Here is a 25,019-nt window from a genome sequence, read left to right as displayed (position 1 = left end):
CTTCCCATTTTTCTGCCTTTCTTACTGTTTTTTTCCCCTTAGAGTAGCTTTTGTGTATTTACTGAATCTCTACTGTTTGCATCTTTTGCATTGTTACTTTTCAAAATTTGGCAACCTGTATTTTGAGCTGTTTCATAGTGGATCAGGAAAAAAATTACAGTAGTAGTTTAATAAATATAACTTTGGGATTGGTTCATGTCATCCTTTTTCTAGTTACAGAATCAGCACTGTTCATGAGGAACTATGGCAGTATCACACATTCATGCAGTAGGTGTGACTTGTTTACCCAAAAGTTCGTGTACTGTTTGATTTTGTTTTTAATAAACAGAAGTTATATTTGTGTAGGAAAAATATAATCTAGGAGGCATCTCATATTCAGACTCTAAATGCCTGCAATCTGTAGTGCAAGAAAGCTTGGTTTGACAAATTCTCACATTGCCTTTTTGAGGTAAACATGCTTCCCTAAAAAATTGAAGACTTTGCTTGATGCATTATTTTCTAGAAAATTCATTTTTGGTCATCTTACTCCAACTGTATTACTTTTACAATTGCAGCTATGCTCATGCTTTGTTTCCTTTTACAGGTTGTGCATGCACACAAACCCCACTTCATGGCGTTGCACTGTCAGGAATTTGGTGGGAAGAATTATGAAGCATCCATGTCTCACGTGGACAAGTTTGTTAAGTAAGTAACAAGAAACACTATTTAAAGTTAGATTATGTCTCCTCTTAGAAGTCAAACATTACTCTTTTTATTTACCTTTTTCATATTATCATTGCATTCTCCTCACAGGTTTAGTGATTGAGTATGTTTTCCTATGAAACTTTGATGGTTGTCTTCTTAATTATACATATAGCTATTTTGAATTTTAAGTAGTATTACAAGCCCCTTTGAAATTTTTGAAAAAATACAGGACATAGTCCAACTATTTGTCCAGCAAGTCTTCAAGGAAATCTGTGACTTTCTATATGCTGCTGTATTTCAACTACCATCAGCCTCAGCAAGCAGTGAAGGAAAGAGGGAGAAGAAGAAAGAGGAAAAGCAATGTACAGGGCAATCCTGTCGCATAATTTTTTAAAAACCCAGCTTCCAGGTGAGAAAATTGTCTTCCCTTGGCTCCCTTGCTGGTGCAGAAAGAGCAGCCTCAGAGAAGAGATAAAGGGAATGGAGAGGGAAAGAGACTGGGGCCATCAGGGTGGAACGTATCCTGGCAGTGCTCCTGCCTCTTTTCATTCCTGTCTGAAGCGCTGTGCTAGACCACTGAAATCAGTCATACAGCTGACTTGAGGGGCAGGAGGAACACAAAGGCAAGTTTTGCCTGCACATCCCTACCACCCTGTATTGGATGTCTGTAATTCTCTGACTGCAGAGGCATATTGGTATCCTCATTGGACCATGGCCTTTGGTTCTTCACGTTTGGTAAGAAAATACAAATTTTTAAACTATAAACTTAAACACAACCATTACTTCCTTTAGATCAGGGGTGTCCAACCCATGGCCCGCAGGCTGCATGTAGTCCAGGGTGACTGTGAATGTGGCCCAACACAAAATCAAAATCATTATGAGATATTTTTGTGATTTTTTTGGTAACTCGATTGCGCAGTTCACAAACGTGAACTTTGTAGATGACAAGGTCGTATTGCATTGTCATGTAAAATATATGTACGTATGTTCTCACTATTTGTACGCATCCATCGCTTCAGTTTTATGGTAGTGTGCAGCTTCTACTGTGTTATCTTCCAAGTGCAGACAGTCAGATTGAAAGCATGAGACATTACATGTGCTCATGGTGACTTGGCAAGTGAAACACAGCTATTATCAATTATATTTCAACCTACTATTGAAACAATTTTATACATTTCAACATGTTGACTAAACACAGTACTATGCAGCCTTGCTTTTTGATTTGATAGAAGAATTTGAAAACAGATTTCAAGATTTTGGGGGAAATAATCATTATTTTGGTATATTTGTGCCATAAATATGTTACCTGCCAATTTTCAAATGGAATACATAGAGCTGCAGTTTGACATTCAACTTAAAGAAAAATTTGATCATGGACTTTTATATATCCTGTCTTCCCAAAGACAGATATCCCTCACTTCACAATCACGCCTTATTCATCTCTTCGCTTTTTGGCAGCACCTACATTTGTGAGCAACTAAGAGTAAAATTAGAACCAAAACGTCTGATGAGCACCTTGAGAACTCACTGAGAATTTCAACTACTTCCATCAAACCAGATATTGATGCATTAGTTTCTCAAATGCAGTGTCAAATATCCCACTAGTTTTATGTTGCCCTCTTTTCTGTTTGACGATTTTAAAAGACTCTCTGAAGGGGTGCCACATAATTAGGATTATTATGTGAGGAGTTTTTTTGCTTATCTGTGGTGGCGGATATCACAAAAATTATGCACAGACCTTTATTTTTGTCCATCAAATTTCAGTAGTATTTGTGTATTTAATGTGCAACCTAAGACAATTTTTCTTCTTCCAGTGTGGCCCAGAGAAGCCAAAAGGTTGGACACCCCTACTTTAAATGAATGGATAAGGATAAACCTGTTTCAGATGGTAATTTGTACCATGGGGAGTCAATCCCTATCTGTTGCTTTCACTCCCAATGTCTCAGTGCATTCTGACTAAATCTCTGACTTCTCCACATTGAGTTGTGTAGGCATAGAATCTGCTCTCAGATCTTCCTGCACTGACCCATAGAATCTCTCTCAGGGCTCCTGGCTAATTTGTCCCCTGGCCTTCCTATGATGCCAGACATGCCCCAACATTTTGATGGTTGGGTCAGTGCATCCTCTCAATAGGTACAATTTAATAACATCTGAATAGAACTATAGTATTCCATTAATTGGTTTATTTATTCATTTAGGAATTACTTTCTGACAGGTTCCCCAGGGTCACTTAAATTAAAAATATCCTGTGGGTATATGGGGGAAGTTCTGGTAAAAAAATCAGAAAAAAGATTTACTGAACAGAAGTGGCAAACTTTTAAGATATTGTAATGTTAGTGAAGCTGTTCTGGTCTTGGAATGCTGTTCCCCAGTTGACAAACCATTTCTGCTGTGTATCTGATGCAAACACAACAAGGGTGGTGGCAGTATCAAGCAAAGAGGATAGGAGGGGGGTTTTTTTGCTTTTTAAAAATCAAATGGTTGTAAAAGGTGTGAAAGAAGTTTCAGTTTGAAAAATTTGATTACAAAAGATGTCATTTTCTTCTGCCACTGAATCTTTAGCCCAGCTAATGAATAATGAAAGGTCAAATGTAGCAAGCATTACTATTGCTATTGTGTGTGTTAGAATGGGATAAAAATATCAAAATAACAGGCTAGCAAAAAAAAAAAAAAAACCTCTCATGAGCAGAGCCGGTGGTCAGACTAGATGGCTCAGGAGGCCTCTTCTGACTCACTATGTTTCTATGTTTCTATAACATTCAGCTGTTGTTGGTTCTCCAACAACAACAAAAGATGCAGTCCATTTCAGTGGTAGATTACTGTTAATATTTCTTAGCATAGGCCAAGAATGCAAGTTCTGTTAATGTTTAATAGAATAGATTAATGATTTATTTGGAACATCTGAGTGCATGTGTAGATTTGGTTCTTTGTTGTGGTCTCTATGCATCACACATATGGGTGCTGCACCTGTACAGTGCTTGCGTTCAGGAAAATGCTCTCAGCTGGTAACATTTTTGGCAGGAACGCCACCCCCCCACCCCATTTAAATAGGTGGAGTCCCTGCAGTATTGCCAGTCCACTTTTGACTGCTGTTCACTGTGCCTTGGGTTCTCTCATCACTTTGGATTTCCATCACAAATTTCTCTTTTGCCTATTCAATCTTTCAAAAAAGGTCCTTCCCCCCTTTTCCAGACCTCTATAATCCCATTTCTATCATGACTACATCCCCTTCCCTTATCCCCTCTCCCTCTCCCCACAGTCATCTCTAATTTCCTCACATTTAATTGAAAGTTTATTGTCCCAATTCTTCTTGCTAAACTTTTCTTTCTTTCTGATGGTCCAACGTTGTGCATTTAGAAGGTGGGTGCAGTGCAAGGTGAAAATGCCATCTATGCACAGCCATTTGCTCTGCCTACTCTGCCTTGGAGAAGGGCATCAGGTGGGCAAATGCGTCCACTGCCAAGCCTTCACAAAGCAGGCTTGCAAAAATCACGAGAACAAGCTCAAAAAAGAACTCTGGGAGAGAGCCCTGATAGCAATGAAGGAGGTTACTGCTGACAAAACTGCTGGTCCTCCTGGAACCAAAGGAAGTGCACCTGCACATGCCGAGCCTGAAAGAAGCTTTAAATCCACAAAAGAGCACTAGAGTTGGTCTCAGTCTCCTAAAAAGCATAAGGAGAAGAGAAAACTAATTGAGACTGGAGAAACTGGGAAGGAAAAATGTCCCAGAAAGGAAAAGCTGGAGGAAAAGAAGAAACGACATTCTCATTCAGCACAAAAAGATGTCCCACACCAAATCAAAGTGGAACAGGGCACATTGGTACTGAGCAAGCCTCCATTCTGTCCTCCATTAGTACAAATAACACCGAGACCACCTCTGCGCCACATTTTATTTATTTTATTTAAAATATTTCTACCCCGTCCTACACGAAAATTGTCCCATGATGGCTTACAATAATTAGGACAATAAATAAATAGAGCAATAAGTAAAGAACATAACACAACAACAACAAACAAAATTCAACTGCAAATATTAAAACCAGTTAAAATTCCTTAATCCTTAAAATAATGGGTAAATAAAAAGGTTTTTACCCGGCACTGAAAGAAATATAAAGTCGAGTCCATACTGAGACCGTCATCATGATCTCACTACTGCCTGACCAACCCTCTCAACCAGAACCAATGTTGCCAACCTCGATATCTGAAGGAGAGATCTGGGGGTCCCTGATACGTTCTCCAGTACCATCCAAACAATTGGTATGAATGGCACATGATCTTCAAGATCTCATGCAACATCCTCCCATACCAACTCCTTATGGATGACTTCCCCGGGTTTGACTCTGAGACCCATCCCTGTATTCAAGCCAGAGATTCCACAGTACAGGAGGAGTCAGTACTGGATGCCTCCTCTATACACAGGTTACGGACATGGATATCCATGGGAATACCTGCCACCATACAGATACCCATATCTATCACTTCTTCTACATTGCAGGCCACAACAACCTTACCATCCACATCTTGGGAAGAAATGACTACTGTGAGTCACCCAGTAGAGGAAGAATCACTGGCACGCACTTCTTCCTTGAGTGTGGCTTACATTTCTGACTTGGATTCGGAGACTACAGAGCAGGCCTCCACCTTGCCTGACCTTATGGTATTGGCACAGGGCCCAGGATCACCTGGAGAGAGTATGGGATGCTTCTCTGAACTGCTCATCCATATGTCAGCTTCCTTGGGGATTGACATCCCACAATGCATGGATCCATAGCAAGACAACATATACAGTGTTATCAGAATGAAAGATGCAGTCCCAGTTGCCCTACCGTTTACCTCTACACTATGCCAGGTGATGATGGAACCATGGAAACTACCCAATCATCCACACTCAACTTCCCTGTGCCTGGAGTCAATGTATAAAGTCAGGGAACAGGATATCCCATTTCTTCTGCAGAATCCCTACCCGGACTCGGTGGTCATCAAGTCGACACTAGGTCATCAAAACTCAGTTGTTGTTGTTAGTCGCGAAGTCGTGTCCAACCCGTCACGACCCCATGGACAACATTCCTCCAGGCCTGCCTGCCCTCCACCATCCCCCAGAGTCCACTTAAGCTCTCACTGACTGCCTTCAGGGACTCCATCTAGCCACCTCATTCTCTGCCGTCCCCTTCTTCTTTTGCCCTCACTTGTTCCCAGCATTAGGCTCTTCTCCAGTGAGTCCTTCCTTCTCATTAGGTGAGCAAAATATTTGAGTTTCATCTTCAGTATCTGGCCTTCTAAAGATTAGTCAGGGTTGATCTCCTCTAAGACTGACTGGTTTGTTCTCCTTGCAGTCCAAGGGACTTGCAGGAGTCTTCTCCAGCACCACAATTCAAAGGCTTCAATTCTTCAGTGCTCAGCCTTCCTTATGGTCCAACTTTCATAGCCATACATTGCAACTGGGAAAACCATAGCCTTGACTATATGCACTTTTGTCGACAGGATGATTTTTAGTATGCTGCTTTTTAGTATGCTGTCTAGATTTGCCATAGCTTTCCCTGTCTGTCCTAGGTGGCCCTCCATGTCATAACTCATAGCTTCATTGAGCTACACAAGCCCCTTCACCATGACAGTGATCCATGAAAGGGTCAAAATTGAGAGTACTCTGAATTTCCAATTATGAGGCCACAATGACCCAGTATTGATATTTCCTATGGTAGAAGATGGAGTTGCTTGCCTCATTCCTTTTGGACCAACAAAGGAACCTGGCCTGAATCTTCATCAGAGAGGCAATGCAACTATCAAAACAACAACTGGCAATGGTGAGACATCATGTAGACTGGGATTCCAGAGTGCTTGTCAGTGCAGTGACTCTCAGATGTCATGCATGGCTATGAGCCATGAGCCAGTAACCGCCATCAGGAGACAAGACAACAGGTGGCACACATGCCATTTGATGGAACCAGCTTTTTCCATTCAAAAACAGATGAGAAACTTGATACCATTTACAAAGCATAGTTAACAGCTCACAGGATGGGATGGGGGCCTTCCCAGTGCAGAAACCTTAAATGGCCGTGGGATAGGCAGTTCCAATATCACCTGTTCCAACAGACACAGCAGGGATACCTCACGAGATGCCAGTCTTTTGCTTAGAGACCAACCTGATCTCACCATACTGACACACCTTGGTACCAGCCTCCTAGGAAGAGGGTTGATCCAGACAACTGCCAGTGCTGATGGGTGGCATAAACAAGTCCTCTGACAACTTCAGTATTCCCATTTGGGGATTGACTCAACACCATCTCCCCATATGGGAATCCATCACATCCGACTGGTGGGTTCTATCCATTGTAGAACATGGATATGAAATTGAGTTTGAAACTGTGCCTCATCTCAGACTGGTCTAGCCCGGCAAACACCACCTCCTTCAATGCTACAAGAAGAAATTCAAGCAGTACTATGCAAGGGAGCGTTTCGAAAGATTGACTGCTCAGAAAGACAGCACAGTTTCTACTCAAGATACTTCATGGTACCGAAGAAAGATACAGTGGAGTGTAGCATTTTATCAAAACAAAAACAAAAAAAAAATTAGGATGACCATACTACAGCACATCCTTCCATTATTATAAGAAGACTGGTTTGCATCTTTGGACTTCAAGGAAGCTGTGGAACAATGCTCTATTCTAAGCATTTCCTTCAATCCTGCTGATAATGATGACGTTAACAAAGATAGGATGGGATAATTCCATGTGCATACTGATCACTCTTTGGTGGCCATACCAAGCTTGGTTCCCAGCCCTTCTACAGCTGCCCAAGGGATGTACATTCACCTACCCAAATTTCCAGATCTCCTCACTCAACAACAGGGCACGATCCTACACTTGGATCTCCACGTACTGAAACTGCCTGCCTGGCTAATACATTGAACCCAGTACTGACAAATCTATATCCTGACTTACAGTCAGCCCTTTGGCTGAATACTCATTGGCCGTATGACTTGAAATGGCAACGCTTCACAGATTTTGCGACCAGTAACAACTTCATACCTGAATTAGCGACCATTGAGAATCTACAGTTCCTTCTCTCATTACACCAGGCAGGGCTTAAACTTGCAGCCATATCATACCATAGAGGACATATACAGGGAACATTCATATTCTCCCATTAGTTAACGTGTCAGTTCTTACAAGGACTCCAACATTTACACCTTCTGATCCGATCAATTGTACCGATGTGGAGTTTGTCGATAGGCCTGCAGGCTCTAACTAAACCACCATTTGAACCTTTAGCTTGAGCTTACTTTCATGGAAAACTTCCTTCTTGGTAGCTATAACTTCAGTGAGAAGAGCAAGTGGATTGTATGCCTTCCCAATCAACCCTCCGTACCTGAATTTCCGCATGGACCCAATGTTTCTTCCAAAGGTAGCAACAACATTCCATCTGAATCAAGCATACTTCCTAGCACTGTCAACACTGATGGAAAGGTCATTCCTTACTTTCGATGTCCACAGGGCACTCACTTTCTACCTCTCCCAAACCAAACCATTCTGGAAAACCAAATGACTATTTATTAAATATTCCAAACATGATAAAGGAACACCTATAGGGGCCCAATGCTTCTTCATCATGGCCTCTGTGCATCACACATACAGGCTCTGTGCCTGCGCAGTGCCTTTGGCCGGAAGATTAACAGCTAACGGTTTTGGCGGGAAATTCCACTCCCCCTCCCCACTAGTATTATATAAGGAGCGGAGTATCCACCATTTTCCAGTCTTTGCGACTGCCGTTTGTTGTGCCTCGTGCCGCTTCGCTCTCGCTTATATTGTTACTTATCTCTCTCACTTGTTGAAAAACTTCTCCCTTTTTCTTACCAAGTTAGTATTCCCTTGTTCGTGTTACTGTTAGTATTTCACTTATTATTATTATTATTATTAGAACATTTCTATGCCGCCCCTTGCCGAAGCCTTAGTTCTTGCTTTCTCACTTTTCTCTCCCGTTCCTAAAACAAAACAAACAAACCAAAAATATTACTCTCCTGCTTTACTATCTCCTTCTTTTCTTTTTCTACGATGGCGCAACAGGCTGCATTCCGCAAATGCGGGAAGTGTGGCTCTAAAAGGTCTACTGCGGATCCGCATGACCTGTGCCTCCTTTGCCTGGGGGAAGGGCACAGGATAGATAAATGCGGCCACTGCTTGGCCTTCTCCAAACAGGCACGGAAGAATCGGGAGAACCGCCTCCACAAACTCTTGTGGGACCAGACTCTCCTCCAATTGGACCGGCTGGTGGCTAAGCCTCCCACAACTGTGACTCCACCCAAAGGCTGTCCAACTTTGGCCGATTTGCCGCAGCGCCTGGCCTCTTCCTCCATTTCTCCGCCCTCACGCCCTTCTGAAGAAGGTGCTTCTAGTATGGCCAATCAACCTGTTTCCCTACCAAGGAAACAAAAGGAGAAGAGGAAGCACAGTGACCCGGAAAAGCATCCTGTGCATAAGAAGGCCAAAAAAGATAAGGCTGGCAAGCCAGTTAAGAAACCGAGGAATCCCGAGCATACAAAGCATCGGCACTTGGGTTCAGCAACCTCCTCGATTCTGACTCCGGCCACGGAACCGACTCCCTCGGTCCCGACCATCCAGGCGGCTATGAGGGTCACTCCACCAGGCTCACCATGCCGACTGGCAGCCGAACTACTTCAGGACCCACAGCGTGGTTCGATCTTGAATGGTGAAATAAGAGATTCTCCACCAAGAGCTCGGTCTTCAACACCAATGCCGCCCATCCCTCTGGATACCAACATCGCCATCTCTCCTCCGAGAAGCCATTCTTCGGATGCCAGATCCGATGACTGGTACCAATCCCGATACTCCTCCACTTCGAGACGGGAAGAGTACCAATCTGTGGGCTATTATCCGGTTTCCAGAGGACGATCCTCGCCGCCAGCTCCTCGGGATCATTTTCATTCTACACCCAGAGACGTCCCGATGGCTCCATTTAGAGAGAGCGGCAGATCGGGGTCACCAGAAGATTCCTCTTTCAGTGCCCCACCTCCTTACTGGATGGAATCAGACGAATCCGAGGTTGACTCGACTTGGCCAGATGCAGCGGTAACTTCGCAAGGCCCGGGGTCACCCGAAAAACCGTACATCTCCTTCAATGAGCTAATGGCCAGGCTGGTGAAGTCTCTCGACATCGAAGCCCACCAACAACCAGGACCGAGCACCGACCGTTTTTATGATGTGGTCAGGGGTGAACAATCCACCTCCAGCGACCGTTCATAACAACTCTATGGCAGGCGATAACTCAACCATGGGACTTCCCGGTTCATCCACAACCGACTTCATGTAAATATGAGTCCATGTACCGGGTTTGGGAGGGGGACATTCTGTTCCTCCTCCGCCACCCCAAGCTGAACTTGGTTGTTGTGGAATCTTCTCGGGGCCGGGAAGCACGTGGACGCACCTTGCCTCACGATGAGGGAAGAAAAGTTGACTCCCTCGTGTGTCGGGTATATGCGGCTTCTGGCCTCGGATTACGGATTTCAAATTACGAGGTGACCTTGGCGCGCTATCAATATTTCCTCATGCAGCGCCTAGACCAAGGGTCTCAAACTCAACTTACCTGGGGACCGCTGGAAGTAGAGTCTGGGTGAGGCTGGGCTGTATCAAGTATTCCACCACCGCAGTTGTGGTGGGCCGCTCATCCTGCGGCCGGCCTGGGCGCTGCCGGCGCTTTGAAGGCCACAGGGCCCCTCCCCCGTGTCCCGCCCATCCCGGCAATGGGCCCGCGGACTGCGAGTTTGAGACCCCTGGCCTAGACAGTATCATTGCCACCTTCCCAGGCAACCAGGGCGAGCTGGCGAAAACCTTTGTTAAGGAAGCTATGCAAGTGGTGGTGCAACAACTTTCTACAGCCAGGCACCATGTAGATACTGATTCGAGGTCGCTCGTCGGTGCCATTTCTCTCTGCAGACACGCCTGGTTGTGTAATTGCAACTTCCCAGAAGAAATGAAGCGGAGAATTGAGGAGATGCTGTTCGGATCCAGTCTCTTCAATGCAAAGATGGATAGCAAATTAAAAAAGATCCACGAATCCAGTGTGACTGCCCGTTGTATGGAACTGCAATCCCAGCCTTGCCATAAGTGGTCATGGTCCCGTCCACAATACCGCCAACAATACCAGTCTTGGCAATAACAACCACATCAACGCCAATAACGCCACAGACAGCAACCGTCCCAGCGCTTCCAGCAAGGCTGCCGCTGCTTTGACGGGGATAGGCATCAGTGCTGATGGGGCGCGCGAACCTATCCTCTCCTCCCAATTTCACCCTCCCCCCTCTCATTAGAGGACCGGCTGAAAAGTTGGCTCCCTACTTGGGAGTCCATTACATCTGACGGGTGGGTGTTATCCATCATCCAGCATGGATATAGAATTGAATTCGATGTTGTTCCATCACTGAATCCTATCCGGTTTACACCGACCTTGTCGGTACTGTTGGACGAGATTCGCCAACTCCTTGCTAAAGGAGCTGTTCGTCGTTTGTCGTTATCGGAAGGACTTCACTGATTCTATTCCAGATACTTTACGGTCCCGAAAGGAGATGGGGGTCTCCAACCGATATTGGACTTGAGAGCTCTCAATAGATTCATAACACCAAAGAAATTTTGGATGACTACTCTCCAAAATATCCTTCCGTTGCTGGGGAGAGGGGATTGGTTCATGTCACTGGATTTGAAGGATGCCTATTTTCATATTTCAATACATCCACATCATAGGCGCTTCGTTCGTTTTGCGGTAGCTTCTGAAATCTACGAATTCAAGGTGTTACCATTTGGATTAGCCACTGCACCAAGAGTTTTTACGAAGTGTATGGCTCCTGTCTGCGCACACCTTCGACTACGTGGAATTCGGATATACCCGTATCTTGATGATTGGTTGTTGGTTTCCGAGACTAAAGAAGGACTTTCTTCTGCTGTTGATACTACTTGTGCTCTATTACAAGACCTTGGACTCTGCATTAATCAACAGAAGTCTTCTCTTCTCCCTACACAGATGATCAACTTTATCGGAGCCCGGCTGGATTCTACGGTGACAAGAGCCTTTCTTCCTCAAGACAGACAACATGCTATCGCTCGGCGCATCTCTCGGATTTGACGAGAAGGGACTGTTCCTGCCCGATCTGTTCAAAGCCTGTTGGGACACATGGCGGCATCCGACTACGTCCTCTTCAGTTCTTCTTCAACGGAATGTTCCGACCACAGAGAGATCCACCTACCAAATGGATTCAGCTCCTGTCCTCCGTTCTACAGTCCCTATTATGGTGGTCAGAACCAGCCAATTTAAATGTTGGCATCCCGTTTTGACTTCGGTACCCTACAGAGACTCTTGGTACCGACGTGTCTCTTCTGGGATGGGGAGCCATTTGCTCCGACCTCCGCACCCAGGGGGTTTGGAGTCACCAGGATTCCAGGAACCACATCAACTTCCTGGAACTTCTTGCTGTTTTCAAAGCCCTGCAGTCATTCGAGGATGTACTTCTTCACCAGGTTGTCCAGGTAACTTCAGACAACATAGCTATGGTCTTTTATTTGAACAAACAAGGGGGAACTTGGTCCCTGAAACTAGCCCGCCTGTCGATGCAAATTTGGGAGTGGTGCATACCGAGAGGTATCACTCTTCTAGCAGTACATCTTGCAGGCACGGACAATGTAGAAGCAGATCTCTTGAGCAGACATATGTCGCGGTCACACGAATGGGAACTGGACCGTCGGATTCACGACAGACTGTTTCACCTCTGGGGTCCCCCAGACAGAGACCTGTTTGCCACCCAACAGAACAGGGTGTGTGTGAACTATTGCTCCAGAGCGGGGATAGGACAGGGGTCGTCCGGGGACACTCTCATGATTCCCTGGAACAACATGACCTTTTACACTTTCCCACCGATTCCCCTCATCATGAGAGTGTTGGTGAAGATTATTCACAAAGGGGCCACAGGGTTACTGAAAGCTCCCTGGTGGCCATGCCAACCATGGCTCTCAACTCTCCTTCATCTCTCTCTGGAGGATTTTCTTCAACTCCCTCTTCTTCCTTATCTCATTACCAAGAGGGAAGGCACAATCCGACACCCAGACCTGTTGTCGCTGAAACTAACTGCCTGGCGAATCCGATAACTGTACGTCGACGCCACCTGCAATCCCTACTACCTCTGCCTCACAAACCTTACATCCAGATCTGCAATATATTCTCGACTCTGCATTAAGGCCACCCACTAGAAAGTCGTATGCAGCGAAATGGCGTAGATTCTCTAGCTTTGCCGAATCTCACTCGTTTCCAGTGTCATCAGCGTCAGTACAGTAGATTCTTCAATTCCTTTTTGAATTGCACCAGTCTGGACTTAAACCTTTTTCCATAAAAGTATATACAGCAGCAATTTCTTATTACCGTGGGGCTGTACAAGGTTTCTCTGTTTTTCCTCAACCTTTGATTAAAGGATTTTTGAGAGAACTTGGTAATCTCCATCCAACAATCAGGCCACTATGCCCACTTGGAGTCTTTCAGTAGTTTTACAGGCACTGACACGGCCCCCTTTCAAGCCCATGGCGACAATTGATCTACACCTTGTCTCCTGGAAGACTGCTTTCCTCATAGCAGTTACTTCAGCCTGTAGATCTTCTGAACTGTGTGCCCTTAGGGTAGACCCCCCCTTTTCTGAATTTTCATAAGGAAAAGGTAGTTCTACGGCTAGACCCGTCCTTTCTTCCTAAGGTCGCTACTTCATTCCACATGGATCAAGAGATTGTTTTACCTGCATTCTTTCCGGCTCCTTAGAATCCGATGGAGAGGTCCCTGCATATGCTGGATGTTTGTTGTTGCCTAGCCTTTTTTAGGTCCAGGACTGAGTCTGTTCGACACTCTAACAGATTTTTGTTAAATACTCGGAGCATAACCGGGGCTATCCGGTCACTTCCCAACGACTTTCTAAATAGATAGTAAATACAATTGCTCTGTCTTACCAGTTGGCTAAACTGGACTTACCATCTACTCCAAGAGGTCACTCTACCAGGGCTGTTGCTGCTTCCTCAGCCTTTGCATCGGGAGTCCCGATAGAAGACGTCTGCAGAGCTGCCACTTGGGCTACCCCGTGTACCTTTGCCAGACAGTATAGACTAGATGTTCATGCCAGACGAGATTGCTCTTTTGGCAGGGCTGTTCTTTCTTCTATTCTTCGTTGACGATACCTCCCTCCTCCAGTTCGGGTAAGCTTGTTATTCTACCCATATGTGTGATGCACAGAGGCCACGAAGAAGAAGAGCAGATTGCTTACCTGTAACTGATGTTCTTTGAGTGGCCATCTGTGCAGTCACACAACCCACCCACCGATCCTGCTTGGTGTCATGGGTGGTCTGACTTTCTTCTCTTCGATGCTAGGATCTCTTTAGCTATTTGTCGTACCACTGAAGTTTTAGTTTTTTCCATACTGACAATAACTTTATTAAGGGAGTGAACGTCTTGTCTTTCAAAGACTGGAAAATGGCAGATACTCGGCTCCTTAAATAATACTAGGAGGGAGGGGGGAGCGGAGCTTCCCGCCAAAACCATTAGCTGTTAATCTTCCAGCCAAAGGCACTGCACAGGTGCAGAACCCATATGTGTGACTGCACAGATGGCCACTCGAAGAACATCAGTTACAGGTAAGCAACCTGCTCTTGTCCAAATGGATGGTTGAAAATATCAAGCTTTCTTACCAACTCACCATCTTAAACTTGCCAATCCTTCCGAAAGGCCACTTGACCAGAGCTGTGGCTATTTTGTCAGGCCTTCATGCTGGCATACGTCTATAAGACTTGTGCAAAACTGCACCATGGTCTACCTCATGTACCTTTCTTAAAATCTACCACCTTGATGTAAAGGCTAGCAGAGACTGCTCTTTTGGCTGTGCCATCTTCTTAGCTGTCTTTCAATAATGACACAGTCCCGCCTTCAGGGTGGGTAAGCTTGCTAATCACCCATATGTGTGATGCATAGAGACCATGACGAAGAAAGGCTGGATGCTTACCTCTAACTGTTGTTCTTCGAGTGGTCATCTGTGCATTCACACAACCCACTCACTGGCCCCACATCAGTGTTGGTGAATGGATTCATACAATCTAAACTGTTTTCTGATGTGTTGACACCAGTTGGGTTGAACAGTCGGTCTCCAGCTGGACTGCCGATAGGGCGGAGACTTCGCCTATTTATACTATGGGAAAGGGGTGCCGAGTTCCTGCCAAAAATGTTACTAGCTGAGAGAATTTCCCCAAATGCAGGCACTTTGCAAGTGCAGCACCCATATGTGTGAATGCACACATGACCACTTGAAGAATGACAGTTACAGGTAAGCAACCTGCTTTTTTTGACTTTTCATTTGATTATTTGTTTTATGCTTGTTAATTCATCTTAAGTTTTATTCTATGATGGTGAGCATCATCCCTTTGGTTTTAAGATGCTTGCAGTTTTTATTCATGTTCCAGAACCCATGGAAATTGTAAGTTAAGGTAAATCCTTTAACATTTGCACCATATAATCATTAAAACCTTCATCCAGTATCTCATATTGTGTACTCTTACTTTTGCCTTGGGCTTTCAGCTCATCATTGGACTTTCCAGGATATCCATCCTGTTCATATTCTTTACACTCTTGCTACTTCTTGTGTGGTGCTTGAAAGATGACCATTACTGCTATTGCTACGATTACTGCTACTTGTTAAATGAACTTTTAATAGCAAAGCTAAACTAAAACTTCCTCAGGCACTCAGCAGGCAGCAGCATTGCCAACCCCAAGGGAGAAAGGCCTGAATAATTCTCTAGGGATTTTTCTGAAAGCTGAAGTTGCAGGGATGGAATGGGAATAAGATTCTGTAAACTAAAGCACACACCCTGCTCTGTCCTCCTGCTCACCTTCTCTTTACTAAAGCCTGCTCCCTGAGAGGTGTCTCTGAGATTCACCAACCCTGCAAAAGAGGAAAAAAATAGCTGTCTCTTTGAATTTGTAGTGCCTATTATTCTGAAAGTAGTGAAAGAGTGCCCTCTACTGATTTTGTTCATCAGGGAGTTGCTTGATGACGTTTTTGTTGTTTATTACATTATGAAAAGAGAATTAGTATGTTTCCTGTGTAGCTTTAAATTCTAATATGGTTGTCTGGGATACATTTGCAAAGATTAGGGTGCTGAGTGATTGTTGCAGGATTCATTTTGTAAATAAGTGCAGAACCAAAATGGATGAAAATGAGGAAAGAAGAACAGTGATTTATTATATAAGGCAATTTATGCCCTACTTTCATTTGTAGCTAATTTGTTTTACCTTTCTGAAATCTAATGGGCCCATAACATGTTTTCAATTTTTTAAAAATAGCTACTTAAATACTTGAAGGAATACTTATTCAGAGTCTCTTTCATTTTGTATATTTCAGAGAATTGTTATCAAGTGATGCTATGAAAGACTACAACAGAGCCCGGGTTTACTTGGATGAGAACTTCAAGTCGCAGGAACATTTTACAGTAAATATCTTTATTCAATTTCATTCTCAGTTCACATTGGTACAACATTACGTGTTCATCATCACATGGGGCTTCTTCTGAGAGGCATTGATGGTAGTGACGATTACATGCTTAGGCTGCAATTGTATGTGCACTTACTGGAGAGTAAGGTGCTCTGAATGTAAGAAGGAGGTCTAAGCAGTGCATCAGGGTACTGCAAATAAAGATTCATGCATTCCTTTATAGTTCAGGTTGACACTTGAAATCATGTGCTCACTGCTTAATGAAGGAAGCTTTTTGTACTATCAGGCATTATGGTAGTGCTTTATGTATATGCTCTCTTTCTTGCCTTAAAGGGTGGAGGGATGCCTGTTAGCAGTTGCCAATGTTAGTGTTGCCATCTTGGCATCAGTGTGATAGGGCCAGAGGTTGGTTGTTCCTTCCTTCAGGCAAGCTTACATTCCTGCAAAGTTGCAGAAAGTTCAGTTATGGAAAGGTAAGTTAATTGCATGAGGCAGTGATGATGCATTTTTGCTTTCAATAGGCAAGTTATGTTTAAATAGAGCAATATCATTAATAAGTAGCACTTGAATAGAATCCACACTTAAACAATACAAGATATTTATGAAAATATGAGACTGCTGTTTAGCATTATAATCTTCCTGAGGTGGCTTGAATGTGAGTACAGTATCTATATACTATAAAACAATCTATTGAAACAGCAGTATAATTTTGTTTGTTTGTTTGTTTAGGCTATTTCTAGGCCATCCATCACTTTTGTCTCTAGACGGCTTACAATAAAAAGTAGTAGCAGCATAATTGAACACCATGCTGTAAAACCAATAGCACGAACAGTCTAAATTAGTTCCTAAGCACTTTAAGAAAGGACATTTAAAATAAATGGTTCCTTTAAACCCATTTCAAAGCCTAAATTCATATCTCCAACATTTATTAGGTGGGTAGAATATAAGTGTTCTCAGTTACTTGACTATTGTACATACCAAAATCCCAGTTGTTATAATTCTTCAATTTAACAGAGTGTTTCACTAGTGGATTGAAACCCCATCTTAATGAGATTTAACAAATACATGGGGGGGGGGACTCCCAAAGTTAACCTGCTCTGTCCCCCAGTTGCCTACATGCTCTGGCCCAGTTAGGAGTGCCCTCCAGTGGGACAGCTTTACATGCATTCATCAGTAGATGCAATAAAGCCCTTCTAACAAGTATTGAGCTCTTGGACAGCATAAAATGGTGGTGGTCAGACTTGTGCAATGGAAGAACCACATATGGTAAACATCAGGTGTTTGAGAGCAGCAATACTTGAACAAATATTTATTTCTTGTTATTTATATCACCAAACAGATATTGCTACAATTATCAGGCTGGTTACCACTAGTAAAGTTCTTGTGAGTCTCCATCTTGGCTGTGAGTTGTTGAAAATGATACTTCATCAAGGCTGTACAAATTAGCTGTTAGGTGTTGATTTGTAAAGATTGCATGATGCTTCAACTTTATAAATATCATTACAGGGGATGGTGGTTCACAGCAGTATGCTGTGCAAAAAGTTGAGAACACTGATTTTCTTTTGTTCAAGATATTTTATTTCTAGAACTTACTTCCAAAACTTAATTGTAGGCTGGGATTTATGGATCATCTTTAGACCTAGATCCTCCTGTAATTCTATTAGTTACATTTCAACAGCAGATGCTTCTGTAAACAGAGGTTCAATAATTGGACAACCATCACTGATCACATCAACCATGAATATATTTACAAGAAAGGTGAAACAGGGCTTCAGCTTTTGCAGGTTCTCAAACCTGATCAGGAAATTATCAAGCTGTCCTTGTAGTTTATCTTGGTATTCTTTCAGTTTGTGGTATTTTATTTTAATATCAGGAAAAGTATTTGCTCTCCTTTTGAGACTTGGAAAGTAACTGAAGTTGTTTGAGAATATGTGTCTTTGAAAATTTGTTACTTTATTCTGAAAACTGAAAATTGTTTGAATAAGGTTAGAAACAATCTTACCATTCTCCTGGAGTGTCAAATTGAGAGTTTGTAGATGATTTACTGTATTAGTAAGGAACATTATGGCTTGCGCCTATTCATCATTTTTTATTTGAGGACAGACCTGACCTCTCCTCTCCTCTCCTCTCCTCTCCAAAAAAAGAAATTATATCTATCTCATAATGCAGCGGAAAGAATGCAGTGGGTCTGTCTTTAAGCGCCAGTTCTTCAGTAAACTTTTTGAACTGTTGGTGGGTCTCGCATTTGAGCATATCAAATTTACAATTTCAAGGAAAGGTTTTGTAACACCTTCATACACCTTCAAGTGCATTTTAAATGTCAGCACCATGAATTGTTTCTTTCAGTGGCACTAAATCCAACATAAGTTCTTTTACAATAAACACCCAAGGAAATGAATATCGCCAGTTGTGGGTTGTCTTGTATGTCTGTTCGCCAAGGGCTAAGCTGAATGCAAGGGAATTCTTTAAATCATTTTGCATTTTGCCTGCAACATCAGCACTGATCCAGGAGATATCTCTCTCTCTATAGTGTGTGGCATGATGCTGGTGTTTTTGCTATTAGTCACTGAAGTTTTGTTTTCTTTGGATCCAACACTGCAACAACTTCAGCTACATTGTTTTTAACAATTCTGCCATCAGAAAATGGGTACTTAGCAAGAACAATATTCCATGCTATAACAAAGCTAGCTTCAGTCATTCTGGCTTCCTTACTGAATGTTGTCAACAGTGCCTGCTGGTTTAGTGTTGATTTTAACGCACTTAACTTGTTTTTCTATAATTCTGATTTAGGTGGGTAATCAGTTGAAAAGGTTTTGTACTTTGTTTCATAGTGGCTTTTCAAGTTACAGGCTTTGTAATGACTGACTGACATATTGTAGATAAGACACAAAGTGTTACCTTCTTTAAAGGTGAATGCAAACTCTTCCTCCCACTCTGGCTTAAAAGTTCTGTCTTCATCTTCATTTCACAATTTGATGATACTATCCTCCTCCTTCATTGTGGCCTCTGTGCACCACACATCATGGGTGTTGCACCTGCACAGTGCCTATAGCCCAGGAAGATTGAAACAGCTTCAACGATTTTTGGCAGGAACTCCGTGCCCCTCCCCCCATAGTATAAGAAGGGCAGAGTGCCCGCCATTTCCCCAGTCTTTTTGTGACTGCTGTTTGCTGTGTCTTGAGCCTTTCGCCTGCTTCTTATAGCTTTGATGGCACAGCAAGCAGCCTTTCGCAAGTGCTCTCAGTGTGGAGCCAAAATGTCTCCCGCTTACCCCCATGACTTGTGCCTTCTCTACCTGGGAGAAGGGCACAGAACGGATAAATGCAGTCATTGCCAGTCTTTTACTAGACAGGCTCGCAAGAACCGCAGAAACCATCTGCGTAAGATGCTTTGGGAGCAGACCTTGTTCACCATGAAGGAGGTGGAAGCTGGTGCAGCGAGTTCATCTAAGCCCGCTTCTCCTCATGCTTCTGGAGGAGACACGAGGTCTACTGATGGAAAGTGCTCTTCTCATTCCCCTGCCCATAAGCAGAAGGGGAACCGTGTCAGGTCTAGTGAGTCCTTGGTTCCAAAGAGACTGAAAAAGGACAAGACCGGCAAGCCAGAGGACAGGCACAGAAAAACATCTAAGGTGCCTTGCACACTGTTTGTGTTGCCACCTCCTGCAACTTTGGTTGCCGTCCCGACTCCGGTAACTACCAAACCTGCGATCCAGTTGGTAATGCAGGTGGCCCCACCAGGCTGTCCACCCAGGGTCATAATCTTGGCACTGTCTACTCCGGAGCATCCAAAGCCGGTGGCTCGAGGATCTGTTTCAGATGGCAAGATCCCAAAGTCCACTGTGGGCACACACTGACCAACTGACCATCCAGTCTCCAGAAGGAGGTCCGACGGCTGCTCAATGTCCGTCTTCCTTTCCGCAACAGAGGGCCCCAGTTCAACCTTTTAATTACTGGGTCCTTTTGCCATATGGGGAATTCGATCCAGCACGTCCCTACCCATGGGATTATTATGCTCCATATGGGTACTACCCGAGACCGACAACATGTCCTTGCCGTCACATCTCACTTGGTTTTGAGAGATGGACCATCTACATCTGTGGCTACCCTTTCCAGACCTCCACTTTCTCCAGCTGAGTCCTCCTTGAGTCCTCCTTAGAACTTGGACTCCCAGTCTAACAGTTCTCATCAGGAGTCAACATCGTCAGATCCAATAATCTCAACCCAGGGCCCTGGCTCCCCTGGGGATTCCCAGGCTAACTTTGCTGAATTCCTCTCCAGGATGATGAGATAGTTATAAATAGAGGTCCAGCATTGCATCGACTCGAACCAGGACAATAACTGTGATATTGTATGGATGGAGGACTCTTCCTCCATCGCCTTGCCCTTCATCACTATGCTGACGCAGGCGATGATGGACACATGGCAACTTCCCAACCAGCCACATCTAGGAGACTAGAATCCATGTACAAGATTCAGGACCAGGACATCCCATGCCTTCTTAAACATACCAAGCTGAATTCCATGGTCCATGACCAAGCGCTTGTTTGTTAAATACTCAGAGCACGACAAAGGAGCTCCAGTTAGCACTCAAAGACTTTCAAAATGGATCACCAAAACAATAGAATTGGTGTATCGTCTCTCCAAATTAGACCTGCCTGTTACTCCTAAGGCTCCTTCTACAAGGGCTGTTGCGGCCTCTTCTGCCTTTTCTGCCAGCATCTCTGTGCACGACATCTGCAAAGCAGCAAATGGTCAACTCCATGCACCTTTATGAGGCATTACCGCCTAGACGTCAGGGCCAGATAGGACTGTTCTTTTGGACATGCAGTCCTCTCCTCCGTTCTCCAGTGGCAACACCATCCCTCCTCCGGGTGTGGTAAGCTTACTAATCACTCATACTGTGTGATGCACAGAGGCCACGATGAAGTAAGACAGGTTGCTTACCTGTAACTGTCGTTCTTCAAGTGGCCATCTGTGCATTCACACAACCCGCCCGCTGGCCCCACTCAATGTTGGTGACTGGGTTTATGGAATGCTCTCATATCATTTTTAAGATAAGTAACTGTTTGCATGCATCCATACAATTCTGTCTCTTGACAGATGTTTTTTCTGTTCTCATCTACCACTGGGGGCGAATGGGCGGTCTTCAAATTGACTGGGGAAATGGCGGGGACTTCACCCTTCTTCTACTATGGGGGAGGGGCGCAGAGTTCCTACCAAAAATTGTTGAAGCTGTTTCAATCTTCCCAGCAACAGGCACTGTGCAGGCGCAGCACCCGTGATGTGTGAATGCACAGATGGCCACTCGAAGAATGACAGTTACAGGTAAGCAACCTGCCTTTCCCTCCTCCTACTTTCACAGATGCTTCTATGCAAATCAAAATGCTTTATAATGGTAATGGTAACAGATGAGGCTTGACTTGTTGTCTGCAGGGCTCTTGAGCTTGCTGACTGGACTGCTGTTCAAGGATCAGAGTAGGTTTGGTTTACTGAAGGAGTGAGAAGAAAAGAGGTTACTCTTAAATCAGGGAATAGAACTCTGCACATGTTCAGAGTGCTAAGAGTGAACAGTAGATGTCACATCTTCCTGAACTGAGTCAAGGACACAGAGAGAGCCAAACTGAGCTGAAGCTACCATGAAACCACAGGAGACCAATCTTTAACACCAATGTGGAAGTCTTGGGAGGGGCATGGTGAGGAGGAGGAACACTGTAGGCCTGTGGACACAGAATGGGAGAGCAGCTCTAGGAGAGGTGATGGGGGCAATGGGGAGAATGATTTAGGAGGGGGAGACGCTTCAGTACCATGTTTTGCATAACCTCCTTGGGAACTGAGGTAGCACTTGAGGCAGTCCTCACAGGTGGGCTTCTTCCAGCAGGGCAAGGACTTAAGAAGCTTCTGCTCCAGACACATGTGGCAGGTCAGCACCAGCAAGGGCCCAAAATCCCTGGCAGTCAGCCCAGAAAAAGGTTCAGGTACCTTTGCGCACATCATCTGGAGTGGTGTGGGGCATGCTGGGGTGAGCTCTTGTGAGGCTGCCAGCCTGACTTGCTCTCTTCCCGAGTCTCAGAAAAAGGGTGGGACAGGACAATGGCCCCAGGAGAGCTTTCTGCAGTCATGCCCATGTCATTGCTGGGATCCAGACTGCAGGAAGAATGGGGGGCTCCAAGCCCTTTGCGAACCATAAAATAAACTCAAACAGTTGCAATGGCTCCTGAGCCTCGGCTTGGCCACCACTGGCATAGAACAGCACACCCAGATGTGATGGTCACATAGGACAGGCCTGAGCATTGTGTGGGCACGTCCACTTGTCCTGCTAAGCCAGCCTGCAAGTAAGCTGTGTTGGGTTGGTTGTTCACTGAACTACCAGTGGTGTGCCTGACAGACAATTTAGTTCACTGTGAGTAGTTTTCTCCCTTCTTCCCCTCTGGTCTGGCTGGTATCATAATGTCCTTTGTGGCAAAGCCTGCCCTGTCTCCTGCTCTGATTGCTACCCCTTTTCATTGGCCACCTTTTTTGTTATTGTTTTTCTCCAGATCCTCCAAAAAGCACAACTGAGATTAAGGATTTTTTTCCAGTCTCTGAAAACTGTGCTTAAAAAAATAAAATGCAGATGAATAAGCACACACATATGGCTGTCTGATATGTGTAGTCATGTCAGATCAATTGCCTTGTCCATTTCAGCTGTCAAGGAGGGATGGTAGGAAAAAACTACATATAAGCCAATTTGCACAGTTTCCAACTGTCATTTATGTAACTGTCAATTGAAAAACACTACATAGTAAAGGAAGAAAAAGCGGAGAAAGTAGGTCCACAAAAAGAGGTGGTGGCCTATCTGCCACTTAGCAATGCGAACCTCTCAATTTTAGTTGCTGGACTGACAGCTCTTAGTGCCCTCCATCTTTTTAGTGTTTCCTGGCATTTCTGTCTATTCCAGAAAGGGGAGTTATTAAATTCCCCTTCCCATATAAGCCCCCATTTTGGAGCACTTAACTGCTGTGGTTGCAGTTAAAAATGCAAATGTCCATGCAAATTTATTAGATGGGATGTAAATTTAAGGGATTTTCTTTTTCCAATTTATAGGCTAGGAAATAAAAGAAGGGGAGCTTTGTGCAGCTTCAGCAACTGAAGTGGGCAAGTGTTTGCAGATTTAGGGAAGTGCTGAAAAGGTGGAATACTGAGAACTGCCCATTTAACAGTTGACAGTCTTTCCCCCTTTTTGGCACCTCTTATTTCTTAACTTTTTGTCCTTTACTGTTACTGGTTATTTTCCACTGACACCTAGGTCCCTGGTAACTGTACTCTTGTATCAGATATCTGGAAAGGCAGCCACAGCCAAGATAGCAAAAGTGCTTCACTGGAGTTTTTGATGAATGGTTTTGCAATCATTCCCAGCAAACCATGATAAAATTGCCCTACTGGGTTCAGATGACATAACCCATCATGAGTCAAATAATGACCCATGTACATGAAAAATAAGCCAAGTTGCATAAACTGCTCTGGCTTTGGACAATATGACAATCCATTGTGGCTGGTTACTCATGCATATTGTGACTGGCCCCGAAGGAAAGTGCTACTGCCTCTCTTACCTCATCCCCTGGTTTAGAGAGGGATCCAGTGGTGACTGATCTCACAAGACAAAAACTTCTTTCTTGCCCTTTCTACAGTAGAGTTGCTCAGGGTCCCAGTCCAGCTCTCCAGGCTTCCCAATAGGATGAAACCCCCTTTCCAGCCACTATTAGTTTGATGGTCCCCTGGCTTTTGTTCAGGTTGCTCTATATTCTAGATGGTTTTTTAATGTTATTCTAAAGTTCACTGCTGACAGTGAAAGCTTTAGTATACTGGTAATTCTTGTGTTTTGACTCAGTTTTTTTTAATGTGGTTTCATCCCCTTTGTCTTTGACCACATGTACTACTGAAATGCTGTTCCCAAGGTCTTAGCTGAAATTAATTTTGGCTATTGGGATGAAGGAGGTTTCCTAACTCTGCTATAGATGATATTTGCTGCTTTATCTTCTGTTTTGCTAACTGTGGGTCTTCTGCATCTTATTTTTCTTGCATCTCGCTTTGCTGTCAAGCCGGTGGATTAGGGCATGGTTGACTGACCGAAAGCAGAAGGTAACCATTAGCGGGGAATCATCGGGATGGCGGCCAGTGACAAGCGGGGTCCCCCAGGGCTCTGTCCTGGGGCCGATCCTGTTTAATCTTTTCATTAACAACATGGAAGAAGGGGTGAACAGTCTGCTGATCAAATTTGCAGACGGCACTAAAACTGGAGCAGTGGCCACAACTGAGGAGCAGGTACTCCAGATCCAAAAGGATCTGGACGGACAATGGAAGTGGGCAGGAGACAACAGAATGGCATTCACTGTGCATAAGTGCAAGGTCTTGCAATTGGGGCATAGGAATAGGTGTCATAAGTACAGGTTAGGTGATAAGTGGCTGGAGAGCAGCACTTGTGAAAGGGACCTCGGGGTACTGGACTGCAGGCTAAACATGAGTCAGCAGTGTGATGCGGTGGTCAAGAGGGCGAATGCCACCCTTGGTTGCACAGCCAGAAGTGTGGCTTCTAGATCAAGAGAGGTATTACTACCATTCTATATGACTCTAGTGTGCCCACAACTGGAGTATTGTGTTCAGTTTTGGGCCCCTCATTACAGAAAGGATATAGCCAGGTTGGAGTCAGCGCAGCGTAGGGCCACAAGGTTGGTGGCCGGTTTGCAGGGGATGCCGTATGAGGCGAGACTGAGGGAACTGGGTCTCTTCAGCCTGGAGAAGAGGAGACTCAGAGGGGGTATGTTGCCAACATATCCCCTCTG

The 25,019-nt window shown here is 44.4% G+C and overlaps 1 protein-coding gene across 5 annotated transcripts in view; it reads left to right on the top strand.

Moving 5' to 3' along the window:
* The window catches only part of INPP5A (inositol polyphosphate-5-phosphatase A), a 429,997-nt gene that overhangs the window by 99,658 nt on the left and 305,320 nt on the right, over nucleotides 1–25,019 (top strand). For all 5 annotated transcript variants that reach the window (XM_044420719.1, XM_044420716.1, XM_044420718.1 and 2 more), the window contains 2 exons: nucleotides 584–684; nucleotides 16,109–16,196. In XM_044420719.1, coding sequence (XP_044276654.1) covers nucleotides 584–684; nucleotides 16,109–16,196 — 189 coding nt within the window. The remainder of the gene's footprint in view (nucleotides 1–583; nucleotides 685–16,108; nucleotides 16,197–25,019) is intronic.

Source organism: Varanus komodoensis, unplaced genomic scaffold (assembly GCF_004798865.1).
Source record: "Varanus komodoensis strain SLA01 unplaced genomic scaffold, ASM479886v1 scaffold11, whole genome shotgun sequence".
Taxonomy (NCBI): Eukaryota; Metazoa; Chordata; class Lepidosauria; order Squamata; family Varanidae; genus Varanus; species Varanus komodoensis.
This window is presented reverse-complemented; position numbering and strand designations above follow the sequence as displayed.